General features: G+C 41.6%; 1 protein-coding gene across 5 annotated transcripts in view; it reads right to left on the bottom strand.

Annotated features, from left to right (window-relative positions):
- Positions 1–323: 323 nt before the first annotated feature.
- LOC105939973 (SH3 and cysteine-rich domain-containing protein 2) overlaps positions 324–16,368 on the bottom strand; it is a 47,990-nt gene continuing 31,945 nt past the window's right edge. For 3 of the 5 annotated variants that reach the window (XR_002426800.2, XM_021308517.2, XM_012882388.3), the window contains 3 exons: positions 5,112–5,163; positions 2,498–2,635; positions 483–2,273 (listed from right to left, as the gene is read on the bottom strand). Coding sequence is in view for 3 of the 5 variants with exons in the window: in XM_021308517.2 (XP_021164192.2) it covers positions 2,175–2,273; positions 2,498–2,635; positions 5,112–5,163 (289 nt within the window). In the remaining 2 variants the exon portion in view is untranslated. Of the gene's footprint in view, positions 454–482; positions 2,274–2,497; positions 2,636–5,111; positions 5,164–16,368 lie in introns of those variants that run through there. The other 2 variants (XM_021308518.2, XR_002426801.2) reach the window with 2 other exon arrangements.

Here is a 16,368-nt window from a genome sequence, read left to right on the forward strand (position 1 = left end):
GAGGAACGCACCTTGAATGTTTGTCCTGTTAACACTCCCTCAACTCCTCCCGAGTTGCCATGGGGTTCATTAATGGTCTCCTCGGAAGGCAATATAAGTTAGCGCTTATGCCATTATCTATTTTCCAAAGAGGGATTGAACAGTGCTCTATAAAATCTTTAAAGGCTTTGCAACAGCTTTGTCCATGACCTGTCTGTTGCGTTCCTTGCCTTTCATGATCCTACTTGTTCTCTAACAAACCTCTGAGGCCTTCAAAGAACACACAGGCGAACTAAGCAGGTGACTTCTCAAGGCAAGTGGTAGAACTGGATTTTATTCAAGGGTATCAGAGTAAAAATGGTTGACAAAAAAGTACATCACACTTTCCAGATTTGATGAAAAAAACATTCAAGAGTTTTGGAGGTATCATAACGTTGCAGCAGATCTGTCATCTGTCAGAAGAAGCAAATATTTCTGAAAAAACAAAAAAACAAGGACACAACTTGAGGGTTCATCCAACTTTATTGGCATATTTGAGAATCCCATGATGAGCAATCATGCTAAGAACTAGCCTGGTAAGCGTGCAATTAAGTTATCCTGAGCCAATTCTGGTTCTAGTCAGTAAGGGTTATATTCAAATAGCATGGTGTATACGCAGGACAGGCAATTTCAAAGTCCAATTTTAAATCTTCGCAACTGAGTGACAAAGACACGTTGAGCTGCTTTGGAAAGAAGCTGTGAACGAAAAGCGAGTGACTAGAACTCTTGTGCATAGTTTCTTGAAATATTTGTGCTGACAGGGCGACGTGGTAATTGAGCAAAGCGATGCATACATACAGCACTGCAGGTACGGGAGACAATAAACAGGAATCTCCTGCAGTTAAGAATAGAGAAATTAATGCCCTCGGTTGGCTCCTGCAAAGCTTAGTCTTAGCATGCTTCCAGGAGCTAATATACAGTATGTACAGTGCTTTAAGAAGGCTATATACAAACACCCTTAGGCATTTATTAAAAATGATTACTTAAACCAGGCCTTATAATTTATAACAGAGCAATAAATTAAGTGAGGTGATTTTGTCATCAATTCTATTCCCACCAAACGTGTCACAGCTATAAAATTAGTTGTCTGTGGAAAAGACTGACAGCATTTAGCACTTCTCATCAACAACAACAACAAAAAAACCTGAATATGGCTTTTAATCGATCGCTCTGGTTTATTTACCCTTGCTGCGCTTTCATATTGCATCACATATGTTAATAATACAGGACATTACATACAGATAAATGATGTCTATGATGCAACAACAGGATGCCGCTCCTAATGGTTAATTGAGCTACATAGAAGAAAGTGAAAATACAAACTCTTTCGTATTGTGTGTGTAAAGGGAGAACATTTGAAGGGCAAACTAAAAGCTCCCCAAGGTGCATGCAAGTATTTGTCACATTGAAACTGTGAAGAGTGCGAATGTGCCACACTGTAATCACCAAAGAGTGTTTTGGGATGCAGGGAAAACCCTCGAGTGTACACTGAGAGAGAAAGGGCGTGTTGTGACTTTGTTTGGACCAAGATAGCGCAGAAAAGACATTATTACACAGTAATACCTGAATCATTTCATATTCAAGAGTAATGTGTATGCACATCATAGCTCTGTCATTGAACCTGGACATTAGGACTGAAATCGGAACGGACAAAACGGTTGTGGTTCTTAAATTTCACTCACTCTACTCAACTTAAAAGGGGTTTACACAAGCAACAACGATGCACATCCAGTGAATCATCCTTTGTTTTCTTTTTACTAACATCTCGAACATGCCGTGACATCATGACAAAGTATCTTTCTCCTCTTTTTGTGAGTGAGTGACCAGTGTAGACAGCTAATAAAACTGCCTTCACACTCATTCGCTGGAAAAATAAGTGCTACATATTTCCTGCGGGGATATAAGAAACCTCACAAAGTGAAGCTGGGCTACAAGCAAAGTAGCTCTAAAGAAGCTCCTGGTTGTCTTAACCTTCAGCCAAAAAAGCCAAAGTTGCAGGCTGTTGTCCACTCAAGCTGTGGCAGCGGTACTGGGATGGGTGGAGGAGGGTGGACGGTTGTCAGTGAGGTGCTGGTTAAACACTCCTGAGTATTCCTCCATCACTGTGAGCTCCTTTGCTAAATCTGAGGGTCAAGGAGAGGTATGCAACACTGCTATCATATTTCTAGCAAGAACGTCACAGGGACAAGGCCTCTCTTCTTCCCGCTGGTCAGCCGAAGAAAGCCGTCAGTCTCCTCGTTTTTCCCAATGCAGATCTGCAGAGGGGGGTAAACATGGGGAACAGAAGGGCAGAGAACAGGGGCGGGACTTTTTAGGACCTGGGTGGAAACTGAGCAGTTGGTGAAAGCAACATACTGCTGTCCTCGGTAATGTTAACACTTTATGCATTCATTTGCATCCACTTATTGATGATAAATGCCTTGAGCAAGTGTGTGTATGCAGAAGACAGGTAATATGCGTGCATTTCATGGTTGCTCACCTGATTCTCTTTCACAGTCATCTGGCCCTTGTCTCGGTTGCCATGGAAAGCAGCGGTGACCTTCCACACCCGCTCACCCGGTCGGACCCGCTGGACAAAGTTGGCTGGGAAAAATCCCATCTTGTCTCTGCTTTTCCCCTGGTAAACAGACCAGAGTCACACATCCACAAACACTGTAGCCTGCCGGTCCACACAGATGCTCTTTCTATTTGTTCTGATAGATTAGGTAAATGGGATGCAAAATTATAGCAGAGAAAACTAGACATTAAACATCTGACCTTTTTTTTCCTGGGTAGATTTATTTCTTAGGGGGTTATTGGCTTTATACTCGCAGCAGATGTCAATGAAAACACAAAAAACCCACACATACAAAGAAATATAACCGAATAAGTCTAGAAATGATGTGTAATAAAGTGGAAAGACAGGGAACGAATAACTAACTGCTAAAAGCTGTAGGGAGTCAGGAATGGTTCAAAATTGACCGTACGTAGAAGGCAATCCTGCCCCCATTCAGATCAAACTAAAATCAGCCGGTTTAGTCCTGATTGATGACCAATAAAAACTTTTCTCATCACCACAAGAAGCATGTCATGATGGGCAAAAGCCGAGAGCTCTATCAATGCCTCACCAAATTAAAGGTTGTAGAATATATTGAGGGTATTGGACAGACATATTTATAAACTCCTAAATGTTGTAGTGAGTGAGCACCCTTGGGGCCGTAATTCAGTGGAAGTGAAAAGAACGTCACATCAGTATAAATAAACTATGCCCAGGTACTCCTCTCAAAACCTTTGACAGAAGAGGCAAACAGAGAGAGGAGCTTTCTAAGAGCAAACAAACACTGGAGGAGAGCTTCAGAAAATCCTGTTAACTCTTGAAAACAAAGTAAACCGTGCATCGGCTTCTGTGAACATGACTGCGCTAAACTCCACTGCTGAAGAAAAAAGCATGTTGAAGCATTTCTAAAGTTTGCTAAAGAAAAATTTAACTTGCCAATAAAATACTGGTGAAATATACTGTGGTCTAATCTGGTGGTTTCCAAACCTTTGTCCTCAGGGACCCCTGTCCTGCATGTTTTACCTCACCTGTTCCAGCTCACCTGATTCAAAGCATTGCATGACCTCCTCTGCAGTGCTGTAGATGCCTCTGTACCATCAACTTATTCAAGTCAGGTTTGTGGCATCAAGGAGAGACCTAAAACATGCAGGGTATGGGGTTTCTAAGGCTCATGAATGGGGACCACTGGTTTAATCAGAGACTAGATTTTAAATATTTGGATGTGACTGCACACATCATGTTTGCAAGGGAAACATAACTGCACACTACACCAAAAACATCACACCAACAGTGAAGCTTGGCAGAGGGACCATCATTGTGGGGCTGGTTTATTAGCATACGGTACTGGCATACTTCATATAAGAAAATGGCGTAAAAATGGGGAAATTTGCTAACATGCTCTTAATATAAATCTGAAATTAAGGTTGATATTTCTGCAGGACCTTGATCTTAAACTCACATTCAGGGAAGCCTTTGATTGGTTTCAGAGAAAGAAAATAATACCGCCAGAAAGCCTCAGACAGTCAACTTACTTTAATCCAATAAAAAAATCTATGTAAAAAAAACAACAACCTAAAATCAGATTACAGAGAAGAGGCTCCAAGAACCTTCAAGATTTGAGGACAACGTCTATGGAAGAAGGGGTCAAAATTACACCCCAGCATGCAGGAGATGCCTTGATGTAATTTCCACAACAGGCTTTTCTAAGCATATAATAATTACATATTCAATACTTACAACATCCCTCATTAATTTGTTTTGACATCTTTGTACGTGTGGATTACTTTGTTGTTAAAGAAATTTAGTATGAATTTCATGTCAGACATGTCGACAACTTAATTTCCCTTCTAAAATAATACATTTCTTGATGTACAGAAAGCAAGTGCTGGTGTTACGATAATCTTTGTGATTTTGTGTTAATATTATAAGTGCAAGCAGCCCTGTTTCAAGTCCTTGACAGCCCTGAGGTTAGCAGCCATACGAATCTTAATCCTTTCCGTTTTGATTACGTGACTCGCTGCCTAAATATGTGACCCATCTGTGTCCCACTGAGAGGCTGAATTGAAACAATATATTAAAGTTAGCTAGAAAATTTTACTTAAAGAGATTTTTTTTTAGGTTCTGTTTCTAGTTTAGTGTCACCATCACTATTCTTTTTTAAAACCGTCTTTCTTATTTGCACATTTAGCCTTGATGTGAAGCATTGATTTGCATTTAAATCACAGTGCTTTTTTGATTTTATAATAATAGCTCACATCATGAAAACGTATGTGTTTTTCTAATTATACTTTAAATCTGCCAGTTTATCTAGAAAATGATTAAAACCACACATATTAAAATTCAACCCTTCACTCTCATTGTCTCTAAACGGATTTGCCTTGCAGAGAAGCATTCCAGTTTCCCAAGGTAGGGCAATGCATTATACATGGGCCACTATAGCGTCTATTCAATGGCTATCTGGATATTTATAGTGGTAAGGCTCTCGGCAGAAAGGGTAAAAAGTAGAGCTTTTGAAATATTCAGGGGATAAAAATTACTACAATGGAGTGCCGCCCACCTTCCACCAGTCTTCGTTGGAGTCGTCCATGACTTGAATTCTGTCGCCAGGCCTGCAGGCACAAACACATTATTATTAAATAGGGCCCCATACAATGTTTGTTATTGTCATTCCCAGATCTCGGTAATTTCTATTTTACTTAACGCTAGGTCAGCACGACAGCAAATGACTTTTTTCTCTACCTTTCGTTTAGGCTTAAGGCTTTTACTCCTTAAGAAGCGAGAAATTTGTTCTATGTCCCAGGGCAGTGAGAAAAGACTGACAGCCCTGGTTTTGAAGATTTCATAGCTTGCTCTCAACACACTTTTCTGGGCAACGTTGTCTTCCTTGTCGTGTTCCTCAGCTATTGTGTAATTGGACAGAAATAATAAAGTTGAAGTGTTTAATTCGAAAAAAGATAAAGTAATCAGCTTTTTTCTGCTGGCTTGGACTGCCATGCAGTTCTACTCTTGAGTTTATTCGATGAATTGCCCTGGACAGAATTAACTTTAAAGTGTAACTCACCCCAAAATCAACTTTTTTTGCAGATAAACTGTATAAACTGGGCCTAAGGGTGCTATTTTAATGTTACTGTGCAATTTTTCTACATTTTTATGTGAACTTGTTAAGTTCTGCAGTGTTTGTGCTGCCCTCCTAGGGTTGAACGGTGGCTATTGCAGTTGAATTTTCCCATTGGTTCAAACGGTACGCGCTTTTGTCGCCACAGCCCTGCGATTCGAGGGTGAAAGTTCCTATACCTCAAAAGTCAGCTCTGTGGCAAAACCACCAGATGTGGCGTCGGTCACTCTATGTTTTAACATTTAAGTTTCCCTCATCCTGACCGCCGCAGCATTGACCACTGCTTAGGACTCCCACCGCTCATCCGTGTCTTTTGGAACCGTCCACTTTGGTGGCATCTTTCAAAATGTGTCTAGAGACGGGGTTACGCTTTTACGTCAGTGAGTTACACTTCAACACCTTACTTTTGACTTAATTTGAGTTTATTTTAAATGCAGAGCTATAGAGTCAGTAGTTTTTTATCTTAGCTCAGCAAAACTTAAATGTTAAGCTAAACTAAAATTTTAGCTCATAATTAAATATGTAGTGGTAAATGGATGGCAAACCAGATGAATAGCATTTAATAGTGTTTATACAATTTAATTCTAGTATTTGGCTGATGAAATTCAGAATACTGTACCACAGTTTCAATTAGATAAGTGAAGGAGGCTAATATTTAAAAAGGATAAAAATGCATCAAACTGACAGTAACAATGTTAGCCTTCCTTGTCAAAAACCTCTGGGCTATGTCTAGCTTGCCATTTGCTAGCCAATATAAAGCTGGGTTTACACTAAAAATCGAGAAAATCATATTTGATTTTGAGCTTAAAGCTGCAACACACAACTCCAGATATTTTGATAAATATATTTCATTGTTCTTTATATTAACTGAATCTACTTAATCTCTATATGGCCCTCAAAAATGTTGCATGTTGCACCAGTAGGCAAGTGTAACATACATAAAATGGGGATGCCTCTTTAAGGAAACAGACGTTAAGGGAGCTAGGTAGTCTATCTAGCCAATAGGAAGTTAAGTTTCCAGTGTCTATCCACCAATGAGAATGCAGACTGCCCCTGTAGGTCCCGCCCTGCTTTCCCATGTATGTAGCAATATAGGGTGAGCGAGAGAGATCGGACACGAGGACGAGACTGCTGAGCTGTGCAGCGTCAGAGTCTGTGTTAAGACTGTTATAGTATTACACACAAATGAAAAACGAAGCTTTTTGCAATTGGAATTGCTGTTCATTATCCAAGTTCTAATTTGGAATTAGTTGAGCTGAAGTGTCCCACCTGTCTGGACTCAAGGCCATCATATTGTTGTCCCAAACTGATTGAGATTGAGTGAGATTGAGATCGGTCAGGTTTTTTTTTCCGCTGGATCGTTCCTGAGGTGGATTCCTCAAGAGACTGATGGCGAGCCTTCCCACCTGGACTTAGAAAAGGAACTGGCTTCCTCCTTTTGCATTTGGAGTTCTGCTGCACCCTGCGGTGTGGTAGGCCTGTGTCACTCAAATCTTCACGCAGAGTTTGTTATGCACGAGACTACTTACTGACTTTTTCCATTTTTTTCGTTTCATTCTGGGACTTTGGACATAAATTTTATTTTGGACGTAGTAACAAACTACTGTGTAGGACACTCTCCTCACGTGACTGATGTTGAGTCCAATCTGAATGTGAACTGAATTCGAATAATCTGTGATCTATTAAGGTTCAGAATTTAGATTAACAGGGTGCACCCAAAATAGATAAAACCAGAGAAGTAGAACTTGGCCAAGTGTTCATATTATTTTATGTATTTTATTGTGTTGAATTTATTTTCATAATTGTTTGTCTTGTACAACTGTTTGTTAATTTGATGGTTTATCTCACTAAAGCAATCGTTTGTTAAACCATCCAACTGCATCCGTTGTCATTTAAACACCCTCACTGTGCTCCGATAGCCGAACCTATTGGCCCATTTATCTAAAATACATAGGACTCTTCTCTACTGTGTTACATAGGATCTTATGGCGAGCCAGCCAAGAGCATGAGTGTGTGTGTTTAAATGTCAGACATCTTACAAGTACTGTTAGATCGTGCCAAGTACTTCTAAAAAAAAAAAAAAAAAAAAAAAAAAAATGGATGTGGTACTCCGGGAGTCCATCCAAATTCCCCATTCTGTGGTTGTTAGTGGTTTAACAGGGTCAGAGACAGATGAGGAAGTGTCAACCTTTCTCCAGAAGTATGGTTCCATTAACCGTTACATTCGCTTAGATGATCCTAAATCAGATTACCATAAAGACATGATTATTGAGTTTGCACATGAAACTGCCATGCAGACATTGGAGCCATTGTTGCCTCTTCAGCTTCCAAGCACGACTCAAGCAGGCATTGTGTATGAGTTGAAGGCTTTAGGAAGTGTTTACACCATAGATGCCAGAAGCAAAGCTACTAAAATGTACATGGAACAGCTCTCTGAAATTGCCAGGCTGAGTGGAAATTCATTAGGAGAAATGTTGAAGGAGGAACTTAAAAATCTGGTTTCATCTGCAGAAAGTGCCTTTGCACAATCACCTCAGACTGATACAGAATCCTCAGCTCCACAGAGTCCAACCCCACAAAAAGACTCAACCAGCCAAAGAGATATCCCATCTTCTGAAACCCCTCAGTCAGTAATGCCTACTAACTCCACGATTTTGACACCAGCAAATGATCAAAGTAAGCCTCTCACCCCTTCCATTTTGAGTAAAAACCTGATCGATCTCAACCCCCCACAGACTTTTGCTGCCTCATCTGAATCCTCTGCTACGCCCCTAATCGATGTCAATCCACCTGCAGTTCAGCGAGTGGTGGTTGAGCATGTGGTGCGCAGCAATGATAACTCACCCCAGTTCACCTCACCCAGTAGACTCAGAGCTTTTTCTGGCAAGAGTCCACGTCCGAGCCATGAAGCAGATTATGATACATGGCGTGCAAGTGTTGAGATTCTTATCAGAGATCCATCTGTGCCAGACTTGCATTGCACACATCGTATATTGGACAGTCTTCTTCCTCCTGCTTCTGAAATGATCAAACATTTGAGCCCACAGTCTAGTCCCTCAACTTATCTTAAATTGCTTGACTCCGCTTACGGGACAGTTGAAGACGGTGACGAGCTTTATGCTAGGTTCATGAGCACGTTCCAGAATGATGGAGAGTTACCTTCTGTTTTCCTGCAGAGACTGCACACTGCCTTAAGCAAAACAATGAGACGTGGTGGTGTTTCCGCTCCTGAGTTTGACCAACAGCTTTTAAAGCAGTTCTGCAGAGGCTGTTGGGAGAACGCTTTAATAGCTGATTTTCAGTTAGAACAAAAGAAAGAAAACCCTCCTACTTTTGCAGAATTGTTGCTCCTTCTTAGAACAGAAGAAGATAAACAGGCTGCAAAAATGTCTCGCATGCGACAGCATTTCAGCCATGCTAAGTCTGGCCATGGCAAGCAGCGTGCCATGTCACAAGTGCATCTTGCACATGACACAAATGAATTGATAAATAAGACTGATCTTGAGGTGCTCAAGCAACAAATTGCTGACCTCAGCATTCAGGTGAAGAGCATTGTGTCAGAGAGTCAAAAGCCAAAACAACCTAAGCAACAAAAAGCAAAGTCTGTTCCTCTATGCGTCACACATGAAGCCCATGTTGTGAAAGCAAAAACAAGCCGTGAGCATTCTACCACACTTAAAGCAAATGGCAGACCGCGTCCCTGGTACTGTTTCCAGTGTGGAGAGGATGGCCATGTTGTTTCAGTCTGTGATAAAGCACCGAATCCTTCCCTTGTAGCAGCTAAGAAAAAACAGCTGAGAGAAAAGCAGGCTGCTTGGGAAGCCTTTAATGCTCCTCAAAGTGAGACACATTTAAACTAGTCTCTGCTTCCATAGAGGGACATATGGGAGCGAAGTTACAAAACTGCAGTCCCAAAACCATGAAATCTGTTATCAAGTGTGTTGAGGTAGAAGGGTTAAAATTGCCACATGGCCTTGTGGGAACTAAAACCACAGCTCAAGTATGTATCGCAGGGAAAGACACAAACTGTCTTCTGGACACAGGTTCACAAGTCACAACTGTGCCCCAGTCCTTTTATGAAGAACACCTTTCTGATCTTACCATTCATTCTTTAAATGATTTGCTTCAAGTGGAGAGTGCTAATGGCCAGTTTGTTCCCTATTTAGGATATGTTGAGCTTACCATCACTTTTTCCAAAGAGTTTGTTGGGTCTGATATTGAAATTAACACTCTGGCCTTGGTTATTCCTCACCTTCGCTCTGCAGCTCATGAACAGGTGCTTATAGGAACAAACACACTTGACGTTCTTTATGCTGATTACCAGAAACATTCATCTTTTGAGCCTTTGATCAATGGATATAAGGCTGTTCTCAAAATACTTGAGATACGACAAAGGGAGCTTAACCACAGCAGCCTTGGGTGTGCAAAACTAATGGGCAATTCACCTAAAGTTGTTCCTGCAAGGCAAACCGCTGTTGTTGAAGCTTTTGTTCATGTTGATCGTTTGAACATGAAGAGAGATGTCATTCTTGAGCAACCATCAGCTTCTTCTCTACCGAATGGCTTACTCGTTTCAGCGATTGCGGTAACTTTACCAAGCAAACGCTCTTGTCATCTTCCTGTCGTACTAAGAAATGACACCTATCATGACATAGTCATTCCCCCCAACAGTATTGTGGCAGACGTTAATGCTATAGTACAGGTATTACACAAAGAACATACCGTCAATGAACCAGACTGTTCTCAATCTCAAGCGAAGTCTTTCCCAGAACTGAGCTTTGATTTTGGAGATTCACCTCTATCCACTGAATGGAAAGAGCGAATAACAAAAATGTTAAACACCATGCCAAATGTTTTCTCTCAAAATGACCTGGATTTTGGCCATACTGATAAAGTGAAACACAGAATCAAGCTCAGTGATGAGACGCCTTTTAAGCAAAGAGCACGTCCGATACACCCCAACGATGTGGATGCTGTAAGACAACATCTACAGGAACTCCTAGATTCTGGAGTTATACGGGAATCTGAGTCCCCATTTGCTTCCCCAATCGTTGTGGTTCGCAAAAAGAATGGTTCTGTTCGTCTGTGTGTGGATTACAGAAAGCTGAATATGCAGACTATTAAGGACGCCTACGCTCTTCCAAAACTGGAAGATGCTTTCACTGCACTTTCTGGCTCTAAGTGGTTCTCCGTTCTAGACCTCAAGTCAGGCTACTATCAGGTCGAAATGGAAGAAGCAGACAAGCATAAGACTGCATTTGTGTGTCCAGTTGGATTCTGGGAATTCAACAGAATGCCCCAAGGAATAACAAACGCGCCTTCAACCTTCCAAAGACTGATGGAAAAGTGTGTTGGCGATATGAACCTAAAAGAAGTTCTAGTGTTCATTGACGACCTGATCATTTTCTCATCGTCCCTGGAAGAACACGAACAGCGCTTGAAGCGTGTTCTTGAACGATTGATGACATATGGGTTGAAACTGGCACCAGAGAAGTGCAAATTCTTTCAAACCTCAGTGAAATACCTTGGTCACGTTGTTTCTGAGAGAGGAGTTGAAACCGACCCTGAGAAAGTTGCGGCCTTGAAGACCTGGCCGATCCCCACAAATCTCAAAGAGCTTCAATCCTTTTTAGGATTTGCTGGATACTACCGACGGTTCATTCAGGGGTACTCGACTATTGTAAAACCACTGAATGAGCTAACTTCCGGTTATCCACCACTCAGAAAGCTGAACAAGAAACCAAAGATAAATCTAAGTTCAGAGTATCGCAACCCAAAGGAGTCCTTTGGTGAGCGGTGGACATCCCAATGTCAGAAAGCCTTTGATGACATAATAAGGAAGCTAACATCAGCTCCAGTATTGGGATTCGCAGACCCCCAGCTTCCGTATGTTTTACATACAGATGCCAGCACTGTTGGCCTTGGGGCTGCACTATATCAGGTTCAAGATGGTCAATCTCGAGTCATAGCTTTTGCGAGTCGAGGACTTTCAAAGAGTGAGAGGAAGTACCCGGCTCATAAGCTTGAATTCTTGGCCCTTAAATGGGCAGTCACAGAAAAATTCTCTGATTACCTATATGGAACAGATTTCACAGTGGTGACTGACAGCAATCCACTTACATATATTTTAACATCCGCAAAGCTTGATGCGACAGGTTACAGGTGGTTGTCTAGTCTTTCTACTTACTCATTCAGTCTTCAGTACAGAGCGGGAAAGCAAAATCTAGATGCCGACGCACTTTCTCGCCGACCTCACGATCCAGCAAAGGATGATTATGCATCCAAAAAAGAAAGTGAGAGAATCCGGCAGTTCACACTGTACCACCTGAGCAATTCTGACAGTCCAGAAACTATTCCCCAGGAGGTGATCAAGGCTATTTGTGAACGTCATATGGTCACTTCATCTGTAGCTGGTGTTCAAGCCACCACTCCTGGGTTGACATTAGTTGAATCCCTCACTCACCAGTCCGCAGCCATTCCCGACTGCTTCCAGCAGGAGCAAGTGGATGGGTCCCCTCTTGTCCATTCATTCTCAGAAGAAGAGTTGAGGCAAAAACAAACATTAGATCCTGCTATCAATGCAGTTATTGTACTCTTAGAGACTGGTGAAACTCCATGTCCCAGTCTCAGGTTGGAGCTACCAGAACTACCTTTGTTACTCAGAGAGTTGTCACGGTTGGAGATGCAGAATGGAGTGCTTTACCGTAAACGACAAGATGGTCCAAACATCTCATATCAGCTTGTGCTTCCTGAGGACCTAAGAGCTACAGCCCTTAGGAGTCTTCATGATGATATGGGCCACCTTGGAGTTGAAAGAACAGTAGATTTGGCAAGAACCAGATTTTACTGGCCGAAAATGTACATGACCATAGAAAAAATGGTTAAAGCCTGTGAGAGATGTGTTCGTCGAAAAACACATCCAGAAAAAGCTGCTCCGCTGATGAACATTAAAACCTGCCGACCTCTCGAACTGGTATGCATTGACTTTTTGTCAATAGAGCCAGATCGCTCCAACACGAAAGACATTCTAGTAATAACTGATCATTTTACAAAATATGCATTGGCCATACCAACTCCAAACCAGCGAGCACAGACTGTGGCGAAGTGCCTCTGGGAAAACTTCATTGTCCATTATGGTTTTCCTGAAAAGCTCCTTAGTGATCAGGGGGCTGATTTCGAATCAAAGACCATAAAAGAACTTTGTGAACTCATTGGCATCAGGAAAGTGCGCACTTCCCCTTACCATCCTAGGGGAAATCCAGTTGAAAGATTCAACCGCACTCTCCTTCAAATGCTTGGAACACTTGACAAGTCAGATAAACTCCACTGGAAAGACTTTGTCAAACCTCTGGTACATGCGTATAATTGTACAAAGAGTGATGTGACTGGGTTCTCTCCTTACGAGTTGATGTTCGGGAGACAGCCCAGATTACCCATTGACTTGATTTTCAGATTGCCCACAACGGCTTCTAAGCAGACTCATTCCCAGTACGTCGGCAATTTGAAATCTCGGTTGGAAGAAAGTTACCGTATTGCTACTAGCAATGCAGGAAAGAATGCAAGTCGCAATAAAGCTAGATTTGACCGGCGAGTGATTGAATCAACTTTGCAGACGGGAGACAGAGTTCTAGTGCGAAATGTGAAGCTGCGTGGAAAACATAAATTGGCAGACAAATGGGAGGAGGATGTTTATATTGTCCTCAAGCAAACTGGAGAGATGCCAGTTTACACAGTTAAACCAGAAGGTAAAGAAGGACCAGTGCGGACTCTGCACCGAGACCTGCTTCTGCCCTGTGGATTCCTATCAGCAGCTGCAGAACCTGCAACAATCAAACCTCGTCCAAACAAGAGACCCAGAACAAGACAATGTCCAGTCGTTGAGAGTGAGGAGGAGATCATCTCAGATTTGGATGATGTACCTGATTGGGCATTTCTCCCTCGTATTACAGATGGACCTGATATATCTGTTGTGGTGCCTGAAACTCACAAGTTGAGTGAGCCTCCTTGTGCAGTTCGGCAATCAGCAGAAAGGGAGGAGTCTGTAGTTTCCCTCTCACCTGATGCTCCAGCAACTCAGTCCCTTGTAGGAGATAAAAGTACTGGAGATATTCAGGGTGCATCAAGTGTCGACTTACCTGAACATGACAACTTACCTGAACATGACAACTTACCTGAACATGACAACCTACCTGAACATGACAACCTACCTGAACATGACAACCTACCTGAACAAGACAGCTTATCCGAAGCAAACGTTTTACCTGAACTGAACCAAGTGAACCGATCCCCTCAGTGTTTGGATTTGCAGCAATCTGAGGAAACTCCTCCAGATAATGAGATGAACTCAGATGCAGCATGTGATGATGGGTTTTGTGAAGCAAATGAACCTGTTACTGGCCAGCCTGAACCCTTAAAGTTTCAGACTGATGGACCTCAAGATGCTGAAACATTTCTTCGTCGCTCTCAGAGAGTGCACACGAAGCCTAAAAGATTAGACTATGTAAAACTAGGAAATCCTCTGATAATGGTAGTGAATTCTCTTTTCCATGGTCTAAGTGAGGCATTGACTAGTTCCCTAAATGGTCTTGAAAATGTATCCATTAATTCCGTCAGGCATGTTTGAGCTGTGTGACTCAGTGTCGCATTGCAGATGCCCAGGGACGGGCATACCCTTCAGAGGGGAGGGTGTAACATACATAAAATGGGGATGCCTCTTTAAGGAAAACAGACGTTAAGGGAGCTAGGTAGTCTATCTAGCCAATAGGAAGTTAAGTTTCCAGTGTCTATCCACCAATGAGAATGCAGACTGCCCCTGTAGGTCCCGCCCTGCTTTCCCATGTATGTAGCAATATAGGGTGAGCGAGAGAGATCGGACACGAGGACGAGACTGCTGAGCTGTGCAGCGTCAGAGTCTGTGTTAAGACTGTTATAGTATTACACACAAATGAAAAACGAAGCTTTTTGCAATTGGAATTGCTGTTCATTATCCAAGTTCTAATTTGGAATTAGTTGAGCTGAAGTGTCCCACCTGTCTGGACTCGAGGCCATCATATTGTTGTCCCAAACTGATTGAGATTGAGTGAGATTGAGATCGGTCAGGTTTTTTTTTCCGCTGGATCGTTCCTGAGGTGGATTCCTCAAGAGACTGATGGCGAGCCTTCCCACCTGGACTTAGAAAAGGAACTGGCTTCCTCCTTTTGCATTTGGAGTTCTGCTGCACCCTGCGGTGTGGTAGGCCTGTGTCACTCAAATCTTCACGCAGAGTTTGTTATGCACGAGACTACTTACTGACTTTTTCCATTTTTTTCGTTTCATTCTGGGACTTTGGACATAAATTTTATTTTGGACGTAGTAACAAACTACTGTGTAGGACACTCTCCTCACGTGACTGATGTTGAGTCCAATCTGAATGTGAACTGAATTCGAATAATCTGTGATCTATTAAGGTTCAGAATTTAGATTAACAGGGTGCACCCAAAATAGATAAAACCAGAGAAGTAGAACTTGGCCAAGTGTTCATATTATTTTATGTATTTTATTGTGTTGAATTTATTTTCATAATTGTTTGTCTTGTACAACTGTTTGTTAATTTGATGGTTTATCTCACTAAAGCAATCGTTTGTTAAACCATCCAACTGCATCCGTTGTCATTTAAACACCCTCACTGTGCTCCGATAGCCGAACCTATTGGCCCATTTATCTAAAATACATAGGACTCTTCTCTACTGTGTTACACAAGCAACATCCGAATAATAAAAATAAGATCCTGAGCATGGCTGAAGCATACATATTACACAAAAGATTCTCCCAAAATGAACTTCCTTTGATATACTTTACCCTTTCCACTATTTACATATTCAACGATAATAAGTTGTCTGCAGAAAACGTCAGGACAAAAGGAGACTGATTAAGAAATTCTCCATAAATACACTACTTGGCATGAATGAAAAGGTTTGTCATTGTTTTTTTTTGATTAAATGTCTACATACACTACAATCTGAGCTTTTCAAATCTGACGTTGAAAAGCATTCCCCCTCCGAAACACGTAGTTTGGATGTAGCCCAAAGCAAAATGCAGCAGCGGTCTGTGACTGTTAGGTGTGTGCCAGAGACACCGACAACCTCTTTTAGTACTCAACACTGATCATTAAACCTGATTTCAGCATTGAGATGAAACATAAAGCTCATTTAGACGTGAGTCAGTTATGTTTAGAAGTAGCCAGGATTTAGAAAAGTGTATTTTTTTAGAGGGTTTTTTGGCCAATCAAAAGTGCGTTGTCCTGGCTTACACTTTCAAACTTGTAAGATCTACAAAAATGATCCAAATCATGCAAAATACTAGGTAGCATACACCACAATTTCAGGATCACTTTTGTTGATTCAGTCTGAATAAATTATCATTTTTTCAGCTGTGATACTACAGTACAAAATCAATGCGTATAGAAAAAGATTATTTTTGATAAACGATGAAAAAAAAGCTAATATTGCAACATATGTACATATGTGTACTCTTCTTGCAGGAGGAAATTAATCTTTACCTATAGTATTATTAAACACAAACTGGGCACTAGGTACAACACAGCTTGTCAATATCAGAAGGGAAGGTTAAGATCCATGTCAGAAAAGTAAAATGTCAGTTGTTCAGCAACTATAATTTCCAACCAGAACCAAACTCTCAAACAGCAGCAGCAGCACCTCAG

This window comes from Fundulus heteroclitus, chromosome 10 (assembly GCF_011125445.2).
Source record: "Fundulus heteroclitus isolate FHET01 chromosome 10, MU-UCD_Fhet_4.1, whole genome shotgun sequence".
Classification (NCBI taxonomy): Eukaryota; Metazoa; Chordata; class Actinopteri; order Cyprinodontiformes; family Fundulidae; genus Fundulus; species Fundulus heteroclitus.